The sequence below is a fragment of the Pomacea canaliculata genome, linkage group LG4, assembly GCF_003073045.1.
Source record: "Pomacea canaliculata isolate SZHN2017 linkage group LG4, ASM307304v1, whole genome shotgun sequence".
In the NCBI taxonomy this organism is placed as follows: domain Eukaryota; kingdom Metazoa; phylum Mollusca; class Gastropoda; order Architaenioglossa; family Ampullariidae; genus Pomacea; species Pomacea canaliculata.
The window spans coordinates 13219739-13246842 of NC_037593.1; the positions used below are offsets into that span (position 1 = coordinate 13219739).

Genomic DNA, 27104 nt, shown 5'->3' on the forward strand with positions numbered 1-27104 from the left:
TCGTGACGGGTCTGTGGCGGTGATCAGTTCACACTACTGCTAAAAGAATTTTGATTGAGTTGATAAAGCTTACTCTGAGGAAACATTTTTCTCTGCAATTTTTTTTTTTTTTAAGAGACTTCGTGTCTTGAACGAGTTAACAACTCCTTACAGCAATGAGTTCTCTCCCTCGTTTATATACTCATCAGTCTTATCTTCTCTTTGGTTTCCTGCTTGTGCCAAAAGAAAAGAATTAATAGTTTGTGATGACTTTTTAAAATTGTGAATTGCATTCTCTTGTTTTCTCTCACTGGTGGTGGGATGCACCCACTCTGATTCTGTTTATATTTCTGCTTTCTTTCCTTGATGGTTTTTGTCTTCTTTATCATCATCGTCGCCGTCGTCGTCATCGTCGTTTTATTTGCTTACACGTACCTCAGGTGGAGTTCAAACTTTTGATGAGGTCTTTTCCTTGAAGTGGTGGTGTTGGTGGAGGTGACTGCACATGAAGAATGTTGCACGTGAGTAAGAGAGAGAGAGAGAAGGAAGACTGCACGTATTGGCGGCGCGTGCGCGACTCGCTGCACGTGCGTTTGACATGTGGTTCACGGCACGTGAGCAGGCACGCAGTCTTTGAGGGATGGGTTCATGCCGTGTAGTAACTCAAAAGAAGCTTCTTGATCAAGAGAGTTGAAATACAACCAAGCACCAAAACACGTGAGGGTCATTTTATTTTTATTTTTTACTGGCAAATGCTTCACGTAGCCGACAAGCTATGCATGGCTTTTATTTATTTTTTTCAAGGATTTCTTCGGATTTCTCCAATCTTCTATTAGACGAAGGTCTAAGTCATTGTCAGACATTTTTCTTCAAATGGATGCTGAGGGCGTAAAACACCATCCAGTGTCTTTTTCTCTCTCTCACTCACACACGTACGCGCACAAGAGAGAGAAATACAGTGTCTGAGCATCTTTATTTAACCCAAGCTTTAATGAAGTCGTTAACAGAACAAATTCGTACAAACGTCTTCTCAAGCTTGGCGAATTTTTTGTACACAGTCTTTACATAAAAGCTTTTCCAAACTTGGTCAAACATTCGTCTGTGTAAGAAAAGCCTTTACACGTTTACGAAACTGAAACACGAACAAGAGAACGAGACTCACGTTCACATGGAATAGGATGTGGGGAGGAGGATGGGAATCCAATGGGAGGGAGTACACTTGACCAGAGTTGGTGGTGGGACTTCCAGCAGACAGAGTATTTCTGGATAATGTATCCTTTCATATCATAATCCTTCTATATAGTGTGCGGTTACCTCAGTGGGTGGGTTTAATGCCAGGGATTTAAAGGTCGGAATAGTTTATGTTTCACACTTTAATACCAGAGATGGATTTCTGCGTGCACTTTCTGACCCTCGTATAAAGTTTCACTTCTTTACTTGCGCATGCGCAATGGACCATGCTTTGGATTTCCTGTATTTTCCAACAAAACCACCCGGTCCACCCGGTCCACCCGGTCCACGCCTTCTCAACTGAACGATCCCGTGGTTTCAAAGCCGCCGTGTTTTTCATCGGTTCGTTCGAAATGTCAAGAGCAAAATCACGTATACACGTGACTTGAAGTAGTGTATGAAGGAACATGAAAAATTACACATGGCAATGATCGAAAAAATATCCTCTATCTCAGGTATACGTAAAGCTACTGGTCTACCCCCATGGGCAACACCCCTGGCGACATTTAAAAACTGTATCCATTGCTCTTCAAGTGTCCCTGTTTTTATCCTGTCTGCTCCATGTTGGATCTCTTCTTCTGTTCCATCCCTCATTCCTTCCTGCATTTCTCTGTCTCATTTGTTTTCCTTCCTCCACATCCGTTTGAAGTATCGCATGCTTGACATCTACAACTTCCAGTAGTTATCAAACATTCAGTAAAGTTATGTCGCAGCGCCCCTATCTCTCCGGTAGCCCCATGCACCCCAAAGACTCATTCAATGCTTGGCTGGAACAATGGCCGGCACAATTAACCCTCCTGGCGCCATCCCGTCTACCTCTTGGCAAGGAGAGTGCAATTCCCAAAAGGCATCATCCCTGAATCGGCATCGAAATGCTGTCGGCCTAGAATGGCAACCCTGGGTTGGGCTGCGAGCTCTACTTTCGATTTGAGGAGGAGGAGCAGGGGGAGCAGGAGCAGGAGGAGGAGGAGGAGGTAGTGCTAGTGGTGCTGGTGGTGCTGGCGGGTGGCGGGGGCGAGGGAGAAATCAGGGCTTCAGTCGAATCGCCCATCAAAGAGCAATTTAAATGATTTACGCTTCCATGTCGCCGATATTGGAGACGGAAGGCAGTACCTGGCAAAACAAAAATGTACTGCTGAGTGGCTGGTCCTGGACTGCATTTCATGCGGTTAGTTTAATTAAATTGACAAAAAAAAATGTTGTTTGGCTGTGATTCTAACTACCTCTTGTCTGTATTTCTATGCTTGTCGCTATGTTGTTCCAGCGATTAGACTTTTGTCCTTTAAAGATGCCAAGTCTTTATTTTATCTAGATATTCTCTCTTCTTTTCTTTCTATCATATTTTTAAATGTTTTATTTTCTTCCTATTTTTTTTTCTCTCTTTTTGTTTGTTTCCTATTGTGTGTTTCTTTGAGTACTATTGTGTGTGTGAGTGTTTTCATTTTTTTTAAAATTTCTGTCGCAGTTCCATTTCATCTTTTTCTCTTCTTTTCCCCACTCTAGCCAACATATTGGGCAGGGGACATTAATCCAACCTGAATGTCAGCCCAGTATTTGTCCGTGAGATATTGAAAAGCATATCTTTCCCTCTCTTTTCGTAATGCATTTCTGACAGCTTTTATAGGAGGTGGGAAGAGGGAAAGCAGAAATATAGCAAGCTAAACCTAAAAAAAAAATCCCGAGAGGATGATTGCAGTTTTTACACATTCTGCATAGAAAAGTGGAAAACCCATTATATAATGGATTGTTTAACGGAGACCACACACGTTCTCTCTCCCTCTCTCACTCTCTCTGTCTTCTGTTCTCAAGACTCACGCCTACAAACTCCAGGTAAAGAAAAAGGTCAACATCCCAGATGTCAGAATGGAACCTGGAAGAGTTTACATTGGGAAGGAGGACATGTTGCTGTAGGCTATCTGTGTGCAGACCTCAAGATGCTGACCTCTCTCTGTACACGCCTGTAGGCGTCTATCTCCAAAACATAACAGCTTGTATCTGCCCAGATATTGCACTGAGCTTTGCCCAAACATTCTGGAAAAAATACATCCCACCAGTCGTTTAAGCTTTTGATCCATGGAATTTCTCTTCGGTTGCACAGTTAAATATTTTCAAACATGGCGTGGCAGGGGACATGACAAAATGCGTTTCTGCAAATAATTTTTTTTCTCTCCATCTTGCGAACTCTCAAGTGTTGGTGGACAGAGAGAAAAAAACTTCTAGAGAAAAGTTACTCAACTCGAGCCTGGGTTGCTCGGGTCCAGAGGAATGAGACACAGGAGTCTCGCCGAATCTCGTGCTTGGACAGAAGGACGAGGTCTCGCGAGACTTTCAATCAAGACAAGGCTGTCTGGAGACTGGGTGAGAAATAAGAAATGTACAAAGACCAATAATTCTACGCTTTTCGGTCTGGCCACCTTACTCGTCCCACCCCAACCTCTCTCTCTTTCTCTCTCAAACACACTTGTACACGCTTTTGAACACGTCTCACTATGTTATCTTGCATTACTTGAAAATTTTGCCATAAATTATTTTTTGTTAAATATTTATCACAATATATTTCCACATTCCGCCCAAGTAAATAACCTTTACATACACTCAGGTAAAAAAAAATATATTAACACTGCTGTCAAGCCTTCCTTTATCTAACCCACACTTGCTCATGCGCATGGTGGACCCTCCCTGTCGGGCAGTAATTTCGTCCCATAAGTCTCCATTGTCACCTCAGCGTGTCAAGGTCAGTTTGGACGGGTTAACCCTTTGGGTGATCGATCTGCCCCCAGCCACAGTGAGAGCGCGCAAGTACATGGGCAAACATTGCCGCCCCGAGACCCCAGCTTCCTGTTTGCTGGACAGACATCCCGTCCATTTTTCCACTCCCCCTCTCACTCTCCACCCATCCACTGTTCCACCCCGGACTCCCACCCCACGCCACAAATCCGAGGCGATTGTTTGGACTTGCGGGCCGGCGGACAACTCCATTAGTCGTCAGCCATTTATTAATAACTTATTCCCTCCGGCGATACGATTGCCGCTGAAAGCAGTCCACGATCACCTCTGCGGTGAGAGACAGTGCAGATGACTTCGACACACAGAGCTGCCCCCTACTTCCTCCCTCACTCTTCATCCTCCTCCCTCACTCTTCCCCCTCCTTCCCCAGTCATACCTCACCTCACGTTTGTGACGTCAGCTAAGAGCAAATAATCCAACGGTACATGCGGAATAGAGTAAAATTAGAGCTTGTGATGAGAGTAGGACCGGCGATTTGCTTCTAAAAGTTCGAAGTTTCCTTATATGTAGGAGAAAGTTCTCGGGAGGGTGGGTTAGAGAAAAAAAAACAAAAAAAAAAAGAAGAACTGGTGGTGGAGGATTCTCAGATGTCCAGAAATCTTGTGATGATTGTACAACAGCTCTGCAGGTCGATGGCGTGGTTTTTACAGGCAGGAAGAAGCGCGCATTAAGACAGCCGCAGCCAGACCTGATGTGGCCCGAGGAGGGTGAGAAGGTTTTTATGCCGCAGGAAAAGTCAGGCGTTAAGTGAACAGCAGTCATGTCTGCCACGTTCACTCCAGGCCAGCGCCGACCGGCCACAGCTTCTGTGCTCGTGCTTTACGATGGACCATCTGAGCCCATCTGATTGGTGGCTGTAGGTTTTTCACCCTTTTTCATCATTTTGCTCCCGCTGGAAAAAAAAAACTTCTTGTTTTATTCCACACATCTTTTCCTCGGTCTGCATTAGGTGGCAGTTTGAGGATTTCTGGTTGTCTTGACAAATGGGGACGTTGGGGTCCATCGGAAATTTGCTACACTCACAAAGGGAGCGGATACGAAAAAAAAAGATTCTTTTCTCTATTTTAACTTAAAATTATTAGTACGAGTAAAGTAGTTGTGAGTCCCAGACATGTGTGTGTGATACACAAGTATCCAAACCCATAACACATCCTATAATGCCCCCTGCCTGTCCAAGCTGTCTGGACTAGCGTGTGGTACCCACGGGACAACCTGTCGGGACTAGATGTGAACTAGAAACAAACCCCTAGTTTATAAAGAATACACAAATTTCTCTTATACCCATCGCAAACATTTGAACTCAGGAAAAAAAAATACTTTGCATTTAATTCTATTTGTTTCCGGAAGTAAAGGAATGCGAGTTGTCTTCCCTGTGAGTGACGTAAGAGCGTGAGCAGCTGCTCAGCCGCTTGGGACGCCAACCGCTCAATTTTGAAAATGGATTCACTCCATCACTGCCACCAGGTATCACCTTTGTAACCGCTTTTTAGGCAATCGCTTCCGGCGCTCTTGTCGCAGTACAGACAAGATGAGAGAATTGTCAAAACAGAATTGTCGACACGAGTCCGATGCTTCAGCGATGACAGAAATACACAATCCTCAACTACACTCATTCAGAGAATTTCGCGGGTTTGGGAAGAAATTTTATTTCTAGTCTTAAAGTTTTTGTTTCCTCTGTAAAGTTAGTCTGCTGGCCGTATATTCAGCAGTACCTGCTCTCCTAGTTAGTTTCCATTTGCTCTAGAAGCAACTAGCTACCTGTCAGGGTGTTTGTTTTTCGAACTTCATGCGTAAATAAATGCACATTTTCTACCCGAATCTCGTCTGGGACTAGTGAGATAGCGTTCATCAATAAATTATTATCTTTTTTCACTTTCGGTAGAAAAAACAAACTGTAATATAAAGAAGATCGATGAAATGCGTGCCTCAGTGTCAGTGACAAACACATTTTGCTGGCAGTCGGGAGGCAACACTATGGGGGTTGATGGGGTGGGGTAGCCACGGCATCCTTCTCAGGGTAGCAGCCGCTCAACAGTCATCAGAGGTCGGGTAATGATTGATTACAAAAAAGGGGTATAGCCTCCAAATTTCTCATGAACATCAAAGAGAGGAGTCAGGTGTGTTTTGATTTTGTTTGTTAGAAATTATGTCTGTCTGACCCGAAATTATTGTCTCCGATGTATCGCATTCTAACAACATCGCTCTATGAATTATATTTGCATCAAACTCTTATTAAGGAAAATTAACCCTCACTGAATTACAGTGAAATATCCTTTACACAAGGAGATGGACACCAATGATAGACACATTTTTATTAACAAAGGGTTGAGGCGATAATATCTTTAACGAGGTAAATATATATATATAAACCAATGAGATCATAAAGCAATAGTGGGAATAATTTTTTTAAATAACCTACACAGCTCGTACTCTTTTCGTCACTTGGAAGGTTACATGGCGATAAATTTACCACATAAAAATATTTATTCATACAACAGTTACTTCGGATAGTCTTCTAATGAGCAAAAAAAATAAATAAATAAAAAAAAAAGGTTGCATGAAGTGAAATACAGCCTAACCTTAGCTCAATACTTTGGAGCTCAGAATAGCAAACTAATATCTGGGGCACCGGCCATGAGATGGAAAATGTTGCTGACAGCCTGAAAAACTGGTTTAAAAAGTGAAGCTAGCGCTCCTGCCTTCAAGACATGAGGGGGAGAAGAAAAGGAATGGGGAACATAACGAGTCAATTTAAAACGAGAAACGCCGAGGTTCTGAACCGATTTTCTGTGAAGAGGAGGTTCCCGCGAGAAGACGCGAGAAGACGCGAGAAGACGCGAGAGCGAGAGTTTAGTTTGGGTGTAAGTAGCCTTGTGGACGTCCTCACTAAATGATGAAGTAGACTGTGGGAACTTTAGACTGTGTTCAGAAATACATCTTTCTGAGTATTCAGTATTTCTGAGGTTTACGTGGTCACACAAACAAACAAACAAACAAACAAACAAACAAACAAACAAACACACAAACACACAATCATAAAGTGGCTTCGCTATTATATATAAGACGATGGTACCACTCAAAGAGATGTAGCATACAGTTTGTTGTGTGTCCACCGTTTTGTTGATCCTGTGGATGCAAGGCGCAGTATCTACTCCATGTTTTACTCCTTCTACCTCGTCGTCACGTGACTCTTCCGTCCTTCTTTTCACAAACATCGGCATTGTATTACTCATCCAGGACAAAAACAGCTTTCATAAAGATCATTAACCCTAATGAGGATGACAAAAACAACTCTATGGATTCTTTGAAAGCTAGTAGTATTATACAGTCCAACTGCTCTTAAAGATCTTTTATCTTGTCATCACATAATTTGCAAACAAAACTATATAAGAAAAAAAAATTTTAAAATGTTTGTAGGTTTTTTTAACCCCACCATCCCCATCCCCCGTAACCGTATCGCATGCACAAATAATGAAAAGAGGAAAGGACTGTTAACTCAAACCCCGTAGTTTGCTTCTGTTAATAACTGTGGCCGTCAGGCGGCTTGGCTGAGGACCAGCCATGGTTGTTGTTCATAAACATCTCTGTTGTTTTCGCTGCGAGAGTGGCAACAGGAGCATTTTGCCCGCTCCTCCACGGCCCCGGCTCCCGCCCACCAGCGCCATACTGCGCACGGAAAGTGCATGGATGGCCGAGCTTCACGGCCGAGTGGTGCTGATGAGGAGGACGTCAGGCGAGCTGACGTGATTACAAGTTGGCTTCGCGCGTCAGCGCGTGCTAGCGCTCGGCAGCTTCCTGGCGGTTAACGCGTCACAGCTTTGTGCTGCAGTTGGGAGGAAGGGGAGAGGAGCTGGGGGGGGAAGGGTTTGTTGTTTTATGTTTATTATTATTTTTTGCTACGATCACTTGTCGTGTGTCACTTCAATGTCTTGGTTTGTTGTTTATTGTGGTCTCATTCTGTAAATTGATGCTCAACTTCCGGCGGCGTTGTTGTGTCGATCACATGGCTGTGGAATGGTTGATTTTTTTTTTTTTTTGACTGATTTGTGTTTTTTTTGTATGTTGTATTATCGTCAATTAATTCTTGATCGATCATTGGTATTTCAGTTTGTCATTTTGCAAGTCTACATCTACTGGTTCTTCTGTAACACGCAAGCACACACGCACGCACTCATACCGAAACATCTTTAACAGTTTACAGAGTGAGCATGAAAATAGTCATCCTGGTCATCGTCATTACTAATGGTGACCATCGCATAAAATAAAATGCTAAAAAATAAAGGAAAATAAAACGCGACAACGAGGTCACAGAAAGGCAGTTTCAGACGCCCTCTGCTGCTGACACACCACCATCGCCACCAAATAAACAACTCCTGCTTTTCTCGGCGATAGCCGTTGAATTGTCTCCCCTTTTATCCAAAGGAACAGTCAATCCTGGGAAATAAATGGTCCATAAATAGTCTGCCTATTGCAGGAATGCTTCTGGGGACGAAGGGCGCTTAAGGTGTGTGTTCTTTATTCGTTTCCACAAAGCGGAATTCTCTGCGATGTCTTCGCATTCGTATTTTTGTTCACGTCTCATTCGTCTGCAGAGTGTCGAGGGGTTGGAGGGAGAGAAACTGCATTCTGCGTCGCTGTTTCCAGCGGAAGTCGTGATGGCAATCTTCCCAATGGAATGGACGACTTCAAATGAGACGATATAATTGACCACCCGTCCACTCATCATCAGCATCCTTGTTGTCTGTAGTTCTGTAACAGATTGCACGGCATTCGCTGCAGGGGCATCGTCTCACCCTTGTGACGTCACAGGACCGAGGCGCACAATTTTTGGACTCCTAAATTTTGTTTCCCTGTCTCGGCGTAACGGGCTCACACTCAATAAAGTAAAAGCAGCTCCGAGGTGACAAGAAGGCCTCTAAAGAGTAGGATGAATATTTGTAAAGGTCAGGAGTACTAGGTAAAGGGTTTGCAAAAGTTGGATGGGTTGAGTGCACCCACCATTTCCCAGCAGCGAAGGAAAATTCATGAGTCACGCGCATGCGCATGTGTGTGTAAGCGAGTATACGGCGTATGATCTTTCTCTCTCTTTCCCTCATCCACACTCACACGCACACACACACACACGCACACACACCAAAGATGTAAATCTTGACCTGCAGTCAAGAAGAACCCTCGCCAAGTGCGCTCCGCACGAACTATAAAAATGAAATGTGTAACCTGATGATCCCGCACGTATGGTTTTTTTCTCAGTAAATCAAGTTGCGTAGATGCATCAACATCTTTTTTCTGGAACCGCGGAATAAAAAAAAAACTTTGCCCTCTCTCCCCTCTTCTAACGCGCTTGATGCCGAAATCTCGAATAGGAAATGTGTCCGATTGGAGGTAACACGGGTTGCTATCCTAAGACGATAGTCCAATCTCCTTGTGAGCTGAAAGTTTGTTTCGATGCTACATTAATAGAAACTGCTCAGTTTTAAGGACAAGAAGATTCTTATATAGATGTGCCCTAGGCACGACAGTTATCAGACCGGATTCAGTCCTCGAACAAAAACTAGAAGGGCATCAACAGAAACAATAAATTCGATGAAGGCGAATTTTTCCCCTCCCCCATCTCTCTCTCTCTCAAGTCTCTTTGTCTCAGTCTAGAGTCGCACCGTACTCCTAGACATCCTAGCTTTCTCCTGTTGGCCACATTGGCTAAAGTTGGCTAAATGTTGGCTCTCAAATCCGCATGCAAGTTGTTGGCCAAGATACTGACTGCACCTTTTGAATTGTTGAGTTCTGTGAGAGTTGGGAGTGGGAGGGTGAGGTGGAGCTGCTGCAGTCTGTGAGTGCTGCCAGCACAAGGCAGGGAAAGTGGAGGAAGCCACAGAAACCATGAGAGGACTAGTCGAGCTCAGCCAACTGTCCTGAGCAGCTGCCTCATCCGCTAGGCTTTTGATCTTGTACTCGATCAACAGATCCGCTCACGACACCATCGACACATGTCTGCCGCTGTCGTTGGTGATTTCGACGTGACTCACACTCTCTTTCTTTCTCTTCTTCTTTCTCTCTCTCTTCATCTCTCTTTCTCTCTCAGGGCGGCTCGGTGGCGCAGCGGTTAGTGCCTGTCACCAATACAGTGAAGGTTGAATGTCCTGGGTTCAGCTCTCGTCTCGGGCAGGCTATTCTTTCTCGGCAAGTAGTGTGTTTACAGGGCTGACTGCCTTTCCATGATATAGCTTTAGTTGCTGGCTGGGTGTAAAAAATATCAAAGACCAATATCTCTATCTGTCTATCGATCTTTGTTTTTGTTTTTTTTTATTTAAAATTTCCTTTGCCTCATAAAGGAAATTGTCTTCGCATTATTTTAACGAGCAATAACTACTTAACTACAGTAAGTACTTATTATAAATCTACACATCTTTTTTTGTTTTTGCTTGTTAATAATAATGACAATAATAATAATATCATCATCATCAATCATCATCATCATCATATTCATCATCATTATCATCATTCTCTTCTTTCTTTTTTTCATCTCTTTTTCTCATTTTCTTTCTCCTCCTCATTTTTGTCTGTATTCTCCTTTATGTATAATTTTTCCTTTTTAACTATATCTTCTTTATCCAACCCTTACCATCACCTACCAGCGTTTGTCAAAGATGTAAGGTCTTTGGTCTTGTCTTTCCGACCGATATATTCGCCAGTAAAACCACCAAAAATAATACTAATTTTTTTTAAACCAACTGCAGTGTCAGCCTCCTGATATACAACTTTATACCCGACACCCCGCGTGCCTCTTATATCACAGATCACAAAATAAAACACCGAGTAGACGGACAGCGAGAAATCAAGTCAGGGTTGTGACGATGGATCACAGAGATGAGGCCCTTGATATCCCGGGTACTGTACTCTCTATCCTCCCACTCCCCTACCCTCCCCCCATAACTCTTGTCATCACAATAAAGAGCTCAGCCTCCTCCCCCTCTTCCAGAAGATAAAAATATCTACCCGGCGAATGACAGGGGTGGATGAGTGCGGACGGGAACATTCTGGAGCTTGAGGAAGGATGGAGTGCAGAAGAATGAGTCTCACATTCAATTGCCTTGATGTGTGCGGTGGTGTGCTTGCCTCCCCGCCTCAAACCTCAACAAACCTCAACAAGCTGCACTTGGTGGAAGCTGTTGACAGGACATGCCTCCCAGACAGCCGGCAACAGCTGAGAAAGTGTGTAATCCCAATGAAAGCCTGTCCACGGCTTAGGAATCATCTTGAGATAAGGCGGTGGAGTTTAAATCCAGTTTTTAAAGCAGATTTTTACACACTTTCTTTTTTTTTTTTTTTGCCTCTGGTGGGTGTTTTTTTTTCTTCTCTCTCTCTCTCTTTCCATCCCTGGGGTTTTAAGCCATTTCTGCTGCATTGTTTCCAACCATCTTTTCCTTTGACCTGATGTCAAGCTGTTGTGTGGTTTGTTGATAAGAGGCCAGGCGTGAAAAGGTTTGTTTGACAACTGGATTAGGCAATACAGTCCCTTCTCTTACCTTCAATCTCTTTTTCTTAACAGATATTTATTAATACATTATGAAATGTCCTTTCTCTTGATATTTAGTACTTTATTTTTAAATATTTTTTCTGATTATCTTCTGCGTTTTTTCTCTTTTTATTTCGTTCTCTCATTCCTTCTGTGTTTTAATTTCCTTTCTTGCATTAAAAAAGCATTCAATCTCATCTTCTTTCGTTGTTTGGTCCAATTTCTCCCTCGCTCATTCCAGATTCATTCCATCTTCTTTGCTGGCGTGTTAATCCATTGTTTTATTCTGGAATTAAAGTCGAGACAAACATGAAGGGTCAGAAGAATGTTTTATTATCATCTCTGACAGGAACAACTCTGAATGCGACTCACAACCTCATGATGGACTGTCTATTTTATATCATCGATGTATATTAATAAATTATGGAAAGAGACTGCGAGGTGTTAACATCATTTTGTTAAGTCTTTCTGTTCTTTGTGTTTTTTATTCGCTTGTTTATATTTTTTGTTTGGTTTTTCTTTTAATGCCTTTAATATTTTGAGAAAAGTTGGTGTCTCCATAGCAGCACGATCAACAAATGTTGGATTTGATAATAGATATTAACTGAGAATATAATCTGCCATTTTATTCACTGAGCCGACACAAATCTCTTGGGTTGTTTGTTTGTTTGTTTGTTTGTTTGTTTGTTTGTTTGTTTGTTTGTTTGTTTGTTTGTTTGTTTGTTGTTTGTTTTTTTGTTTGTTGTTTGTTTGTTTTGACACATAGGCATTCCTTTTATCTGATGTTGCATTTGTTGATGTTTGTAACATGAAAACTGTTGTTTTGAACAACACACACCGCTCACAATATTATGGAATGGATGCGCACAGAATTCTCTAACAACAAACAATAGTTTTCACCTTCCCAAGCTAAAGGATGAACATCATACTTGTCGTGTGCATGCATTTCTTCCTGTACATCACCTTCTTCACAATTCTACCATCTTTCTCTCTCTCTCAACATTCCTGTCAACTTTCCGTCGCAGTGTCCCTCGCTCGCACGACCCCTCGAGCGTTTTTCGTGTCATTTCCGTTCACTGGGTTTTGTAACACCGGGATTTCTCTTTTCGTACCAGGGGCTGACGGGACATTTACAAATGGCGAGGTGGTTGAGGACGAGGACGCAACGAAATCTCTCTGCGCAGAGGACTGGAGCTTCAAGTGTGATGAGAGCATGCAGGAGTGCATTGACCCCAAGTTTCTGTGCAACGGGGTCTCTGAGTGCCTCAACGGTCGTGACGAGAGCGTGGAGCAGTGCGGTAAGTCACGAGATCATGATGTCACCTTCAGTAGTGGTTACATTAAGGGGAAACGACTCAAACGACTGACTGTGAAAAAAGTACCCTCATGCAAATAAAGCTCACATTTACAGGAACAGGGGAGTGAGGGGAGAAAAGATAACGAGGAGACTAGAATATGAACGTCGTTCACTGTCAGAATGGTTTGACCCCATCCCCACCACAACCCTGACCCCACCCCCGCAAAGCCGAAGCTCTTCCTACGCCACTGACCAATCTGTAGCAGGACTAGAGTCAGTCTGTGTGGTGTGTCTGGGCGGAAGTGCGTCACATTCATCACGTGAGTCCAAACTGACGTACGTTAGTCAGGCGCAAAAGGAGTTTGAAAAGGTCAGACGATGACGAGTCTTATCAGACTAGAACAGAACATATTGAAGACCTCACCAAAGAAAGTGGTGTGATAGACTAGTTTAAAGTTGTATAGTCGTGTGCCTCGCTGATGAAAGTGAGAATTTCACTGAGATGGAGACTTGTATCAGATAGCTAATGAATATCAGTCCTTTGAACCCAAGATTTCTGATGAAGTTTTCGCCGTACCAAATAGAATATAAAGACACAACTAGATAGATAGAGAAGCGAAAAGGAAAACAAATGAAAAACATGCTTCCAAAATATTTATTGCAAACGTGCAGTTGAAACCTAAGCAAACAAAATCCCATCCTCATATAAAATGATTTAAAGCGATTGTAAAGGCAAAATAAAACTAGAATTTCGTAAAGAGTAGGATCAGTTTTAATCTCGTCTATTTTCGTGTCTGTTCACGCGGAGAGAGTTGAATGTTTTATAGGATGCTGTGTTTAATAAGAGAAATTACACGTGACTCTATCGTTTGCTTCAACGAAGTCTCGTCCTCCGATGACGTCACTGGATCCCAGTGTGAGCTGATGTAATGATATGGTTGGACATTGCTCATAGCCATCTTGATTGTTATCACTAATATATATCACTAATCCAACTAACGACACACCACCGATCTCTTGAGTTCAAATCCTTACAACGACCGACACTTCCTGTCCCTCGCTGACGTCACAGCCTTTACTACACCTTTAAAAATCTTTGTCCATGTGTGTGTCTGTATGTGCGCGTGTGCGTGTGTATGGATGTGTATGCGTGTAGGGGAGGAATAGCACGCGCTCGTGCGTGCATGCATGTGTTTATGCGCTGCAGTTATAAATTTAATCATGCTCACCCACTATGCTTCAGATCGTGTCACTTTGGTGTTTGTGTTCCATTTCCCCCTTTTCCTCCCGTATTTAGATATTTTCAACACCTGAGTATGATTTAAGACGCATTACGTAAATTGAAAAGAAGCCACGACAGCCACGACAGCCACGACAGCCACGACAGCCAGGCCGCCTGCTTCAAACGACTAATGGCGAGGACAGGAACCGATCGCCCACGAGTCTCCTTGCATGAGAAGTAGCGTAAGGCCGATGATTCTGTGTGGGTGACCCCTTCTCCTGTGTCAGACTTAATAAACTAATGAATCCTTTCACGAGGTCCGGATGCGTGTCCGCGGCACTGGTGACACCCCGAACCCTGCATGCCCCGAATGGAAGGTCATCACTTTCTCATCTTTTTATTCTGTCACATCTCTACTTCTTCTTGCTAACACGTGGATATACAGAATTTTCTCTCTCTCTTTCTGTCTTTAATATTTATCTTTTATCTCCCTTTTATCGTTCATTCATTTATCTATCCATATATCTACCTGTCTGTATATGCACACATTTATGAAATATATATATATATCAGTATCTATATATATATATAATTTTATGTTGATGTACTTATTCCGTGCGTCCTACGCTCCTCAAGGAGTAACAAGTAATAAACTACTAAACTAACTACTTATTATGTATCTATTGATTGATGTGTGGATGTATGTATCTATCGATCTGTTCGTGAGTATATTTGTCCATTTTTCTATCCATCCATCTAGCCACCCACTTGTCTCTCTCCCTTCTCTACCCACAAAACCCAACTCTACCTCCTCCCTTGCTGAAAGCCTCCCAGTGGCTGTCTGAAACCTCGATGTTACGACGCTTTAATGTGCATCCCTTGAAGCTGCAGCCAGCCACGTGAGTGATGTGGGCGAGCAGCTGCACCAGGGGCTGACGGGCGCTTCACAAGCCAGCTTCAGTTTGAAGACCCGGCACCCAGATACCCGAGTGCGTTTAATCGGTTAACGATAAATAGATACAATTAAAAGTGGAAAGAGAGAAGAGGAAACAAGAAAAATAATTCTCCCTGTAAATATTTCATCAACATGATTTTTAAAAAGTCGATTCATCGAGGTAAAGGAAATCGATTACGAAAATAACAAACCTTAGCTTTGCAGGGTTGCGGTGATGAGAGATGAGGTTCATTCGAGTCGAGGTTATTTCTAGCTGAAAACTGAGAACTTAAATAATGTAAGGATCTCTGAATGATTAAAATATACAAACAGTTCACTTCTATCGAAGACATCTCCCGAACCCCCCCTAAGAACAAAGCTCTACATGCAGACAAGATGGACGACAGTAAACTACAACTCCACAGGACGGTCTACCGGAAGTCAGACAACAACAGATTCCCTGACATTCCCCCAAATTCCTCACACGTGCATCACCCTCCCACCCCTTTCCACACAACCCCATCCACCCCTGTGTGAGGCTAGCCACCGGTGGAAGCACTTGCCCACAACAACATCGGCAACATCTGCCGCTCATCTGGCAACGGCGCAAGGCATGTCGGGACAGATATTGGAGGGGTGATGGGGAGGTAGGAAATTTGCAGGTAGAGGTAACGAGGTGGAGTCGATGCCTTCGCGGATAAACTTAAAGGCAAACCCGAGCGAAAAATTGTTTTCAAATGACTGGGTTTGATTAACCACGTGACATCAGTCTCCGTTTGAGTAAAATCTGTTTTAACTTGTGAGGCACCCGCCTCACATCACCTCACACATCGCAAGTTTTGCCTGGGGATTGGAAACAGTTTCTTCTACCCTCCCTACATCCCAAAAGTATGTTAATTGGTTGGGTAATACCTAATTAGCTCAAAGTGCTTATGTTGGATAACCTGTGTCAACACTCGTGATATCAATTCACGAGTGCTTTTCGTAAAAAAAAATCACATTTTTGTAACAAACTAACCCTACCATATGTTCTGTTATATCTTGCTAGCAGGTAAATGCTTTTTCTGACTTATATTAGCTTATAATACTTCGAAAGCCACCTGGCTTTTCATTACCGTGCCGCACAGTACATTGGCCAGTCCAGGATCTGAGGCGTGAGATCCGCCATGGCCATGATGATCACCTCCGTCCCCAGACTATAAATAATCTGAAAGCGTTTCCTATTTCGTTTACGGAAGATTTCAATCATTCAATAGTAAAAATGGATTTTAATTTTAAGTTCCGTGCTCCAGAAGAGAATTACATTCCAGAAAAAGCTGCAGGTGAGCGTTTACGAATCAGGCGTGAAGAAAAAAATATTGTATTTTCAATCATCGGCAGAGGCGTTCTCGGGGAAAGGCTGAAAATATCACGGAGTGTTCAAGTGTAGAGAAGATTTATAACAGTTTTTTTAAAAAGTATTGTCTCGTATTTCTCTCTGCGACAGTTCATAGGTACTAAAGTTGATGAAGAGTAAGAAAAGATAAAACAAAGTTTCGTGAGCGACAACCATAAAACAACTTCCCTCAAAATAGAGGGGTGACTATGAAGCTGTTTTCCCTGAAGGCGTGGGGCAAATCCCTATTTTCTCTCTCTTCCTCTCTCAATATCTCTCTAACGTTCTCTCTCTCTGATCCAGAAAATCAAAAGAAAGTACATGTCAACTGCATGGCTACTCTATCAGCATCCTCTCCACCTTCTCTTTGTCTTCAGGAAATGACTCAAACCTTTATTTTTGACTTACCTTTAGGACAGATGCAGACTGACCTACAGAACAAAAAGAAATTAAAAATAGAATGAAACACAGAAGCGCAAGCTCAGTGAAATGTGATATAGATATATAAGTATAGATAATATGTAAAAACTCAAACTATCACTCCGCCCTCCTCCGTGGTTCTGACGACTGCTTCTGTATGGTCGAATGTAATGTAGGTGTTTAGGTGTTTGAGACTGCTTTTCTTGTTTGTTTGTTTGTTTGTTTGTTTTTTTGTTTGTTTTTTTGTTGTTGTTTTTTATTATTATTTCCCATGTTTCGTCTTTAAAGTTTCAGATATGTTGATTAGTTTAAGGATACAATTACAACCATAAAAAAGAATTAGTAGATCATCAGATCACTTTTTCTCCTTCCCTCTCTCTCTGTACGCGCATATGCTTGAATGGTTGTGTGGGAGTGAGAGAGGGGGAAAAAACGAAGAAGATAGTTCGCACGTGTGTTTTTCGTAATGTTAGAATGTCATTATTTTCTTACAACTAATCAAATACATTTTTTAATATTTCGCCATCTTGTATCCTTACTTCCTTTCTAGTATTTATATTTTATTTACCTTCACCCACCAGGCTGCCTGCCCAACGAGTTTCAGTGCAATCGCTCTCACTGCATCGACGTCATCAAGCGATGTGACTTGACTGACGATTGCCAAGATGGAAGTGATGAAAGGAACTGCGGTAAGTGTCATTTAAAAAATGGAGTTTTTGTATCTAGGATTCCAAGATTGAAAAATCTCGCTATCTTCAGAGATATGTTCTGTAAAGTTAAAAACAATTTCACGTTGTGTTGAAAGGTAAGAGAATACCCTTAGTTTGTGTTTCTCTTTTTTCTCTCATTCTCTCATTTTCTCATTCCGTTAGCCATATGCTTTGCACTTACAGAACTTCAAACTTTAAAATGTACAAAAGGGATTTTTATTTTTTTCTCATCAGCTCATCAAACATCAGAGTTTACATTTGCATCTTTTTGTAGAATTTGATAGCTATCTTGTCTAGCTGTAAATAACTGAAACTTTTGGCATAAGTCAAAGGTCGTAAGAAACCAGGTGCAAACATTCAATGAAATGAAAGGTCGCACTATAAAAGTACTTCATCAGACACACAAAAAATGAACATAATTAAAGTGGAGGACATATATTTTTAGTCTTCTCTCTCAATGGTGCCTGAAAATTGCGATATTTCCAGACACTCGAAATTCTCTCAGTTCCTTGTTAGTGAGAGAGAGTCATGGCCAGATCATGTCTGAAGTTTCTTTGGGTAAAGATTCCTATCACCACGACTGAAATAGTTTCGTCCTGCACAAGTTTCTGACAAAAAGCTTTTTGACAATTAAAAGCTCCCTAAATAAACCCTTGCTGAGTGTTGTCTCCCTAATTAAGAGGTTTACTCCTAGAGAGCGTGATTAAGTGCGAAGAAGAACTGAGTCTGTGCTGATTACTGGAAACGAATCACATTTTATTTTAAACAGAAACCTACCTTTGCCCCTTGACACACGTCAAATGTACCAACCACTTCTGCGTTCCTCGAGATCTCATGTGCGATTACGTTGACGACTGCGGAGATAATTCTGATGAAGCACAGTGCGGTGTGTATAAAAATTCTCCTTGTTTCAATCCCGTGGATGCATGTGTGTGTGTGTGTGTTTGTTTGTTAGTTTGTGTCTGTGTTTGTTTGTGTTTGTTCCTTTGTTTCTGTTTGTTTATTTGTTTGTGTGTGTTTGTTTCTTTGTTTGTGTTTCTTTATTTGTTTGTGAGTGTGTTTGTTTCTTTGTTTGTGTTTCTTTATTTGTTTGTGAGTGTGTTTATTTGTTTGTTTGTGTTTGTGTGTTATTTGTGTTTGTGTGTGTGTGTGTGTGGTTTTTTTTTTCACTGGAAGTTTTATGAACATGTTAGTGCGTTGAAGAAATGCAGAATACTTTGTTTACAACTGTCTGTGTCTACAAACTCCAAGTCAATCAGTTTTTTCTGTGTAGAGCCCAGAGAATGCGCTCAGACCGAGTTCCGGTGCAACAACTCTGAGTGTGTGTCCATGAACTACATCTGTGACGGCCAGCCAGACTGCAAGGACCACAGTGACGAGCTGCCAGAAAGCTGCGGTCAGTACAAACTTGAAGGTTCTGGTCAAGATGGACTGCGACCTTCTCCTTATTGTCATTTTGGACTTTGAGGTCCTAGTTCTTTGTTGATACCCGATGCCAAAGGTAGTTAGCACCAGCGTTAAGCTGTTATCGGTGTAGACAATAAGGTTAGTTATATATTGTAGTTTTAGCTTATTTTAGTGAGGTGCACGCTTGTCATCAGTAATTGTAGCAGGTGTCTGTATAGAAAATCTGAGGTGCTGGCGAGTGTCGTAGTTCATACCCCATGCTGTAAATGAGTGTATGTTTGTATGTGCCTGTGCATGAGGAAGCGAGCGTGTCCGTGCGTGTGTCCATGCATTATTACGAGCGCGTTATGTGAGTGAGTCTCAAAGAGAGGGAGAACTTGCACATCACGAGCTTTGTCCACAGCGTCTCCCACGAAGTTCACGATGAGCACAGGACACAAAACAAAACCGGAGAATGATGCCAGTGTGTATGTGTGTGTGTAAATGTTCAAATTCTCTCTTCCCTAACATTTACTCTCCATCACAATCCTCAAACACATGGGCGCCATCGTCCCTCGTCAGTAAACTAGTCAGAAGTAACAAAGCGTTCAAAGCAGGTGGTTGATGGATGGATAGGTCTGACAAGGCGTACAGGGACGATCTATAAATCTGTACAACTGCAACCACAGGATAAAAGAGTATTTCCATTTCTAAGACTACTCTCCTCTGTGGCTTCAAACGCATAAAAGAACATGATTTTCTACACGCTGCTTGCCCGTGTGTGCAGACAGAAGAAGTGGAAAAAGCGGAAGAGACTTGGGTTTCTAAAATATTTACGATCGATGAATTCTATCCTGAGGCTAGTGAGAGACGGGTAGGCAGACAGACAGACAGAAAAAAAGATTTTGTCTTCTTAGCATGTCCACATAGTGGGTAGATAAAATTTTCCTTCCAGTGATTCGTGTATCTGTAGAAACTGATTTCACCAAAAGCATCATCATCATCTCTGTGCCCTCCCTGCCCGTCCCCTCCAGCAGTTTGAGTCACGTGCTGCTGACGCAGGCGCTGGTCACACAGTGTAACACAGAAGTGTCGTGGGCGGAGGGTCTCAGGATCGTAGTTCCCGGATGTTTGGAATTCATCCTCCCCTCATCACCACCATCCCTACGCACTCCATTGACTGGTATCAGCTATCATTTCTTCCACATCATGCGTCTTAACTGTAGTCATGGCGACCCTGTAACGGACCTGCCGCAGTGATAACCGAGGTTATCATTGTTCACACTACGTTGGAGATGCTAGCTCCGAGCCACAAACACAAACTGACACTGATCACATTCTGTCATGAATAACCTTAAGTCCGACAACATTTGCACACATGCATCACAAGTTTTTTTTTCAGATTCTGACATGAATGACATTTAATGTTATCTCTCCTCGACTAACCCTCATCTTATCTAATCATCTATTGCTTTGACATCTTCCTTCATTCTCTCTTCCATGTCAAAGCCCAGTTCAGAAAATCCAGGGAAGCAGGGCGTTGAAATTAGCTGATGAACAATTATCAAACTACGTGTCACGTGGGTGACGACTACAACGTCTGCCGTGACTACGTCGTTCTACCTGCGCTGCAGCGACTCTGATGTTTGTCCTCGCTGCGGAAGCATCGGCTTTGATGTCACATCTAACGATGTTATTACCCAAATATGAATACTGGCGTTCTCCACTAGAAGGAACGACCGTGCAGATGAATATTAATCAGCCGATCCATCGTTTATCAGTTGACATACGTATCGATAAGTCAGTCAATTAATCAACTTATAAATTAAGTGCATCGAGGCCTCGACTATGAGACAGACGATGAAAGTGTTAATCAATTTGACTGAAAATAAATTTTTAAACACTAGGATGTAAAAATAAGAAAAGCAGCAGACAAGTCAGACAGACAGCCTACCAGAAATCCGATTCCTTTCCAAGTTCAGTTAAAAATATTTTTTAAATTCCCGCAACATGCGAGCTTTTGCATGGGACTGTCGTCTGCCTTCTACTCTTTCCCCCGAAGTTATTTTCATACGAATGTAAATCATTTTGTGATAGTAAATCTCCGGTGACCCATCCGATGAAGGTCCTAACTCTGGAACGGTTGATTATAAAATAACTGAAGTTTACATCTCTGTCATTGTGACCTGCAGGGAAGCGACCCCCGGGGACAGAACTCATCTCTCAGTCCTTCCCTTCTTCATAACCCCTTGCTGACAACTCACATAATCATGAAAAGGAATATTTGGGAGATGTCTGGTTCTCTCTCTCTCTCTCCCCACCCCACAGCTTTGCATCATGTTCTTAAATTTATTGCTTCTTCCAAAAACCAAAATCCCAGAACATTTTTTTAACAAGATAAGCTTCCTGGCTTGGCTCCAGAAGAACACTAAATACTTTAACAACTTTCATAAGTTTGTGATGGATTCAAACAGCGAATGTCCTGAGGTGATGTATCTTTGTTATTAAAGGTAAGCCGTGAATGCATTAAACATAACGTTCCACTAAAGAATCTGTCAGCCGTTAAGATGGACAACTTGAAGAACACCACCATGGCATGAATCAACACTGGGAAGTTTCTGGTGATGAACTTCGTTTCCCCCAATTGTTCCACCCGTGCTTTTCCTCCGAGCTTGTCAAAACAACGAAGCATTGAATATGTAGGAGCAGAAATGATTTGTTAAAATGTCTGGCAAAGCAACTGGAGAGAGATTGACAGCTAGAGACAGCAGGAGAAATAATGAGCCAACAAGAGAGAGAGATGGGGATGGGGTTGGAGGACAGAGCAGGAGCAGACAATGTAGGAAGCATGCTACAGAGAGAGAGAGAGCTAATGGACGATGATTTCGTTTAGGAGAGAAACTGGAGACATGTCAGGTTATCTTCGGCCGGTCAGGATGCCGGTCCCCAGACATAATCAGCAGCAATTTTATAAGCGAGAGGACTAGACAAGATGGCGGCCGCCGAACCACGTGTGAGCTGCCATGTTGGAACCAGGCATTGATGAACGAGACAGACTCGATCCACAGAGCTTGATGAAACCACTTACACGGTAAAGCTCCGTTGAGTGAGACATATAGGTTTACAAATGAGCTTTCGGTAGCTTTCTGATTATTGTAAGGCTACAATATGCATCGATGCTTGAGTTATTTGAATGAAATGTGCGATACACATCGAGATTTCGAGAAAGTTGTGAATGTACGTCGTGTTAAAATGTTTCGGGAATCAAACCTCTTTATTGGAAGCCTTGCCTGTCTTGGAGAACTTTTTACAACGCACACATGATCTGGAATGCCCGTTAACACAAATTCGCATCACATAGGCTATGCATAATCGCGAATTTCATTCAGACATCTTTAAGTAATGATACAAAAATACCTGAAGAAAGACTCACATTTATCCGTCTATAGGTAATAACATAAAAATGCTGTACCCTGTTTTTATCGTATAACACGAGGTCATAGCAGGCTTCATTCTACACGTCTTACAAGCACAATGATCAATCTCCACACGCTCGCCAACACATAAATTTCCTGTTTCCTCCCTTAGTGAATACACTGATCAGCCAGAACTCGAGAATGTTCTATTTAACTCTTTGTACTCTGGCGTGGTAATACGGTCCTTCCTTTCTTATTTAGAACTGTATATAACATCTCAAATTATTTAGAACTGTATATAACATCTCAAATTATTTTGAACTGTATATAACATGTCATATTATTTTGAACTGTATATAACATGTCAAATTTTGAACTGTATATAACATGTCCTCGCCTATGTGTAACAGAGACAGTAGGTTGGTTATAAATTATAATCCACACACCGCCGCCATACTACCCCGAGGTTCACCAAGTGTGGGTACTGGTAGACTCAACTATTAACCTCCTCTATCTCATGCGGCAGCAAGGGGATCGCCACCCACAGCCCGTTAGTAACAGGAGAAATTATTCCCAGAATTCCCAGAGTCTAGTAGAACGGAACTCGGGTCCTTAAAGCAAACACGGCCGACAGGTCTTCACAGATATTCGAGGCAGAGACCGAGACAATCCGAGTTTACGACTTCCACAAATGGAGGACTAAAAAGAGTCTAATACCTCGGCGGTCCCGAGTTCTCCCCTCTCGTGCACCCCGCTTCTTCTTGTGTGCCCCACTCTGTGCCCCCCTCTGTGCCCCCCTCTGTGCCCACTCTCTGCCCCCACGTGCGCCGTGTGGGATTTTTCAGTTATCTGAGACTTATGAGGGGGCTACGTTCATGCGCTACGTTCAGGTGCAACAATAATTGTGTCTGACTTGGCATTCTGCTCCAAGTTGTAATTCCAGCAGACTTGTCTTCATGTGAATGAGGAAGAGAGGTCTGTGGGAGGAGAAAGATAAATATGTTTGGATGCGAGCGCGCACGCGTGTGGATATATATACATGCGCGTGCGTATGCGTGTCTTTGTATCTGCATGTGTGTGTGTCTGTTTGTTTTTATGTCTGCCAGCTGTAGCTCGTATCTATTTTGGTGTTTCTTATTGTTATTTGGGATTCGACATTTACTCTCATAATTGGATCACATTTTTTCCATCGCTTCTGAACGTTTTCATTGGTCAGCCTATTCAGCGGCTGTTAATTACCTCATTATAACCGTATAATTGGTGGCAGCTACAGGTCAGCAGTCATAACCATCCACTGAGACCGGGACTGTCGAGGTTATCAGCACATTATGAACAGTGCGGATATCAGGGAAAATAATTTTAAACCGTTTCTGGCGCACAAGATGAAAAGATGAGCATTGTGGGTGGCAGAGAGGATCATTCACTCCACACAAGACCCGAACCCAGCAACCTGCAGCTTTTCTATTGTAAACACTCTAATTGTAAATTCTCTGTTCTATTGTAAACATTTTTCAGGCATTTGTTTTGTCATGTTGAGACCTGGGACCTTGTCCTTTTCCAGAGCGGAACTTCAAGTGTCCCACTGGCCTGTACATCCTGCAGTCGCTGGTGTGTGACGGGTGGGAGGACTGCGTTTTCACACATGCTGACGAGTTCCACTGTGAGCTGCTTCAAAATTGTATACACACACGCACGCACTCACCATCCCGACTAGAAAAACCTACTCTAAAATATTTGATGTATTCACGGAATAAATAAATTAAAACTGTTTATTCTTGGTGTCAAAGCATTTTTAGCATAAAAGTCAACGCTAAATATTTTCACACTGGATGATCAAAACTTTATACTAAAGTTCTTCTAGTGAGCATTAATTACTAAAATGACAAATAAATGACGGGTGCTGTGTAAGACTAGTACCTTCATGTGGATGTACATAAAAAGAAATAAAATATTTAACAGTTTGTGTCCGGGTGAAGAAGGTCCTTCCCATGTGAAGATCAGTTCCACTTACTAAAGACCGTTGTTAACAGGACAACTAGGAACTAACATTTCACCAAGTCTGGCATAGTTTTTGTCTGCTGGTCATTTAAAAGTTCTGTCCAGGTGGGTCAAGCGTTCTTTTAAAGGTCAGCAGACAATAAATTTTCTTTGTGGGAAGCTAAACAAGGACAGTAGAACTGAATGAGGTTTAATGATGGCAGTGATTGGTCCGTTTTCCCCCCTGGGCACCTTGTGTTTCACTGTAGTCTCAGTACAAAAACATAAAATATATTTGATTCTTATGCTGATCAAACAATATTTGATCGTAAAATAATAGTTGTGCTATCGTCCTTGCACTTTGTTGTCTTCCATCTCTAGCGAATTTCGCGGATGCTTTTGATAGGCCGAAGTGGAAAGGACATGTATCCAAAGTAGACTAGGTTTTTTAAACTCGACTTAAAGAACAGACCCGCTAACAGGTGGATACAACAAGGCATCAGGTATGCAAGGTGAAGGTTGCAAGGTTGATGTTTGCAGGTCGAGTGTGTCGGAGCGACGAGTTCCGGTGTAACAGTTCCCGTTGTATCAGCCGCAACGCCGTGTGTGACGGAGTGTGCGACTGCATCAACACCTGTGAGGACGAGAACGGCTGTCGTAAGTAGTCGTCACTCGTCGTCAAGCACGTCCTTTGCTCGAGGCACCCACACCTTATCGTTAGAAGCGGTGCTGTTCTGTGTATGTGTGTTTGTTTGTTTGTTTGGTTGTTTGTTTGTTTGTTTGTTTGTTTGTTTGTTTGTTTGTGTTTATTTGTTTTTGTTTTTGTGTTTGTGTGTGTGTGTTGTTTGTTTGTGTTTATTTGTTTGTTTGTGTTTATTTGTTTGTTTTGTGTTTGTTTATTTGTGTTTGTGTGTGTGTGTGTGTGTGTGTTTGTTTGTATTTAGATACTTTATGGACATCTGTTTCCTGGGTCCAGCAGGTGAACATTTTCATCACAATCGGTGTTTCGCTGTCTTCTGCTGTCTTGAGGTCTCTGTAGATTCACCCCTTGGTTATCTCTTCCTTCCTTTCTTAATTTCTCTCCGTAGTTTCTTCCCTTGCTTATCGTTTCCTCTATCTGAGTGTGTTTACTCTGTCTGCCTATCTGTTCGTCTCTCTTTCGTTCTTTGTTTTTCTGTTTTTCTTCCTTTCCCTTCTTTCTTTCTGCTTAGCCGTCCCTCCTTCTGTACTCACGTCAGTGTGTAAGGTGCGTTACTCTCATGTTGTGTCTGTTTATGTCTGCTGGGGTTTCTGAACTAGTGTCTGCCTGAATGACTGTCTGACTAACGTGCACGGTTTCAAAACTCTTGTGTCACGTGATCATCTTCCCATACAGCAGCTCGCGCCATTGCCCCTATTTTTTTTCTTGCTGTCCTCCAGGTAACTACGGCTGCAAGCTGGGCGAAGGTTACCTGTGTCGCACCACACACCGATGTCTGGCACCGGATCTCGTTTGCGACGGACACAACGACTGCAAGAACACGCAGAACGGGATGGACGAGCACTTCTGCCAGACAGGTAAGTCACGTGACAGGCAACTTGTGACTTTCATCGTAGCAACAACCAAAGTAACAACGTTAACAGAAACTTTGTCAACAAAAACAAAAAAAATGTCTCCACATCACGTGACTGTAAAGCGTGATGCCCTGTAAGTTTTCAAACATTCCTCTGGGACGCGACGGTCTTGCTTTGGAAGACTCACTCATTACAAGTTCACAATTAGGCGTTGACGAAATTCCCACATCCCTTCATTGACAGAGGAATCATCTTCGTTTACAATCCCTGGAAGCCAGAGGGAGACAGATGTCAGTGGCGGCTGAACAGGAAATGAGGAGGTCGATGTGTGTCACCGCTTCTGTGGGAGAAGACTTGATCCCGCTGTTGCTCGAGTTCTGGAACCTTCAGTTCAGAATGATATCGGACGGGTGTTCAAACAGTGATCAATATATATTTGCAACCTGTGCGACCATGTTGGGTAAGCCCACTAGGAGGCGCCACACGTGTTGACACGCAAGGGACACCACTCGTACTTGTACTTGAATGTCTCGCGAGAATTTTAATGTCGTCATGGTCACGTGATGTATGCAGCAACGTTGGACGATGAAGCCCGCAGTTTGAGAATAACAATAATTTAAGACAAGCAACGAGCGAAACAGGTGACGGAAATTAGAGACAAACAAACCGTCAAACAATTGAATGTGAAAACAAACAGCAAAACAGGGGTAGACAAGCAGCCAGCCTGGAAAATTGTAAATCAGTTTATTTACATTCATTCGTTTATTCCCTTGACTTATACCAACTGAAGTCCAGTTATGTTGGGCTGCAGAAGCTTGTGGTTGGAAGGAGGGTCCTTAACAGACTCAGCGGTTGACAAGGTTGGCCACTCACACCTGTCTGGTGGAGTGGTAAGGACGTCTTGCCAGTCTATTCTTTAATGTTAACCATTTAGTTTCTTTTTTATGCAGCTGCTCCGAGTCTTCTCCAAAATACCAAGAAATATTTTCGAATCACAAGGTGCAACCCTGGTGGGCTACCAAAGAACTTCTGGCAACATTGTCGTCTGCAAGCTTGTGGCACGCAACACGACACAATGAAGACCATTCTTCTGGGTACAATGAAGGGTGGTCGATAGAGAAAAAAATCTGGAAAAATAGAAACAAACAGTGATAGAGACGAAAAACACAAAACGATAAATAAATGTGCGTTGATCTGTTTGAGAGTGAGTGAAAGGGGAAAACGAATAAATCAAGACCGCCGTAAAGAAGACTGAAGACTGGAAGGTTTGATTGCAGCGGTGGTCCCTGTCCTGTATTTTTGAT

General features: G+C 42.6%; 1 protein-coding gene across 1 annotated transcript in view; it reads left to right on the forward strand.

The window, feature by feature from the left end:
• The window catches only part of LOC112562163 (G-protein coupled receptor GRL101-like), a 109782-nt gene that overhangs the window by 55604 nt on the left and 27074 nt on the right, over positions 1–27104 (forward strand). Inside the window, exons 2-8 of the mRNA XM_025235226.1 lie at positions 12625–12807; positions 17339–17446; positions 18237–18353; positions 18741–18863; positions 23831–23929; positions 24787–24903; positions 25666–25803. Of these exons, the coding sequence (XP_025091011.1) occupies positions 12625–12807; positions 17339–17446; positions 18237–18353; positions 18741–18863; positions 23831–23929; positions 24787–24903; positions 25666–25803 (885 nt within the window). The remainder of the gene's footprint in view (positions 1–12624; positions 12808–17338; positions 17447–18236; positions 18354–18740; positions 18864–23830; positions 23930–24786; positions 24904–25665; positions 25804–27104) is intronic.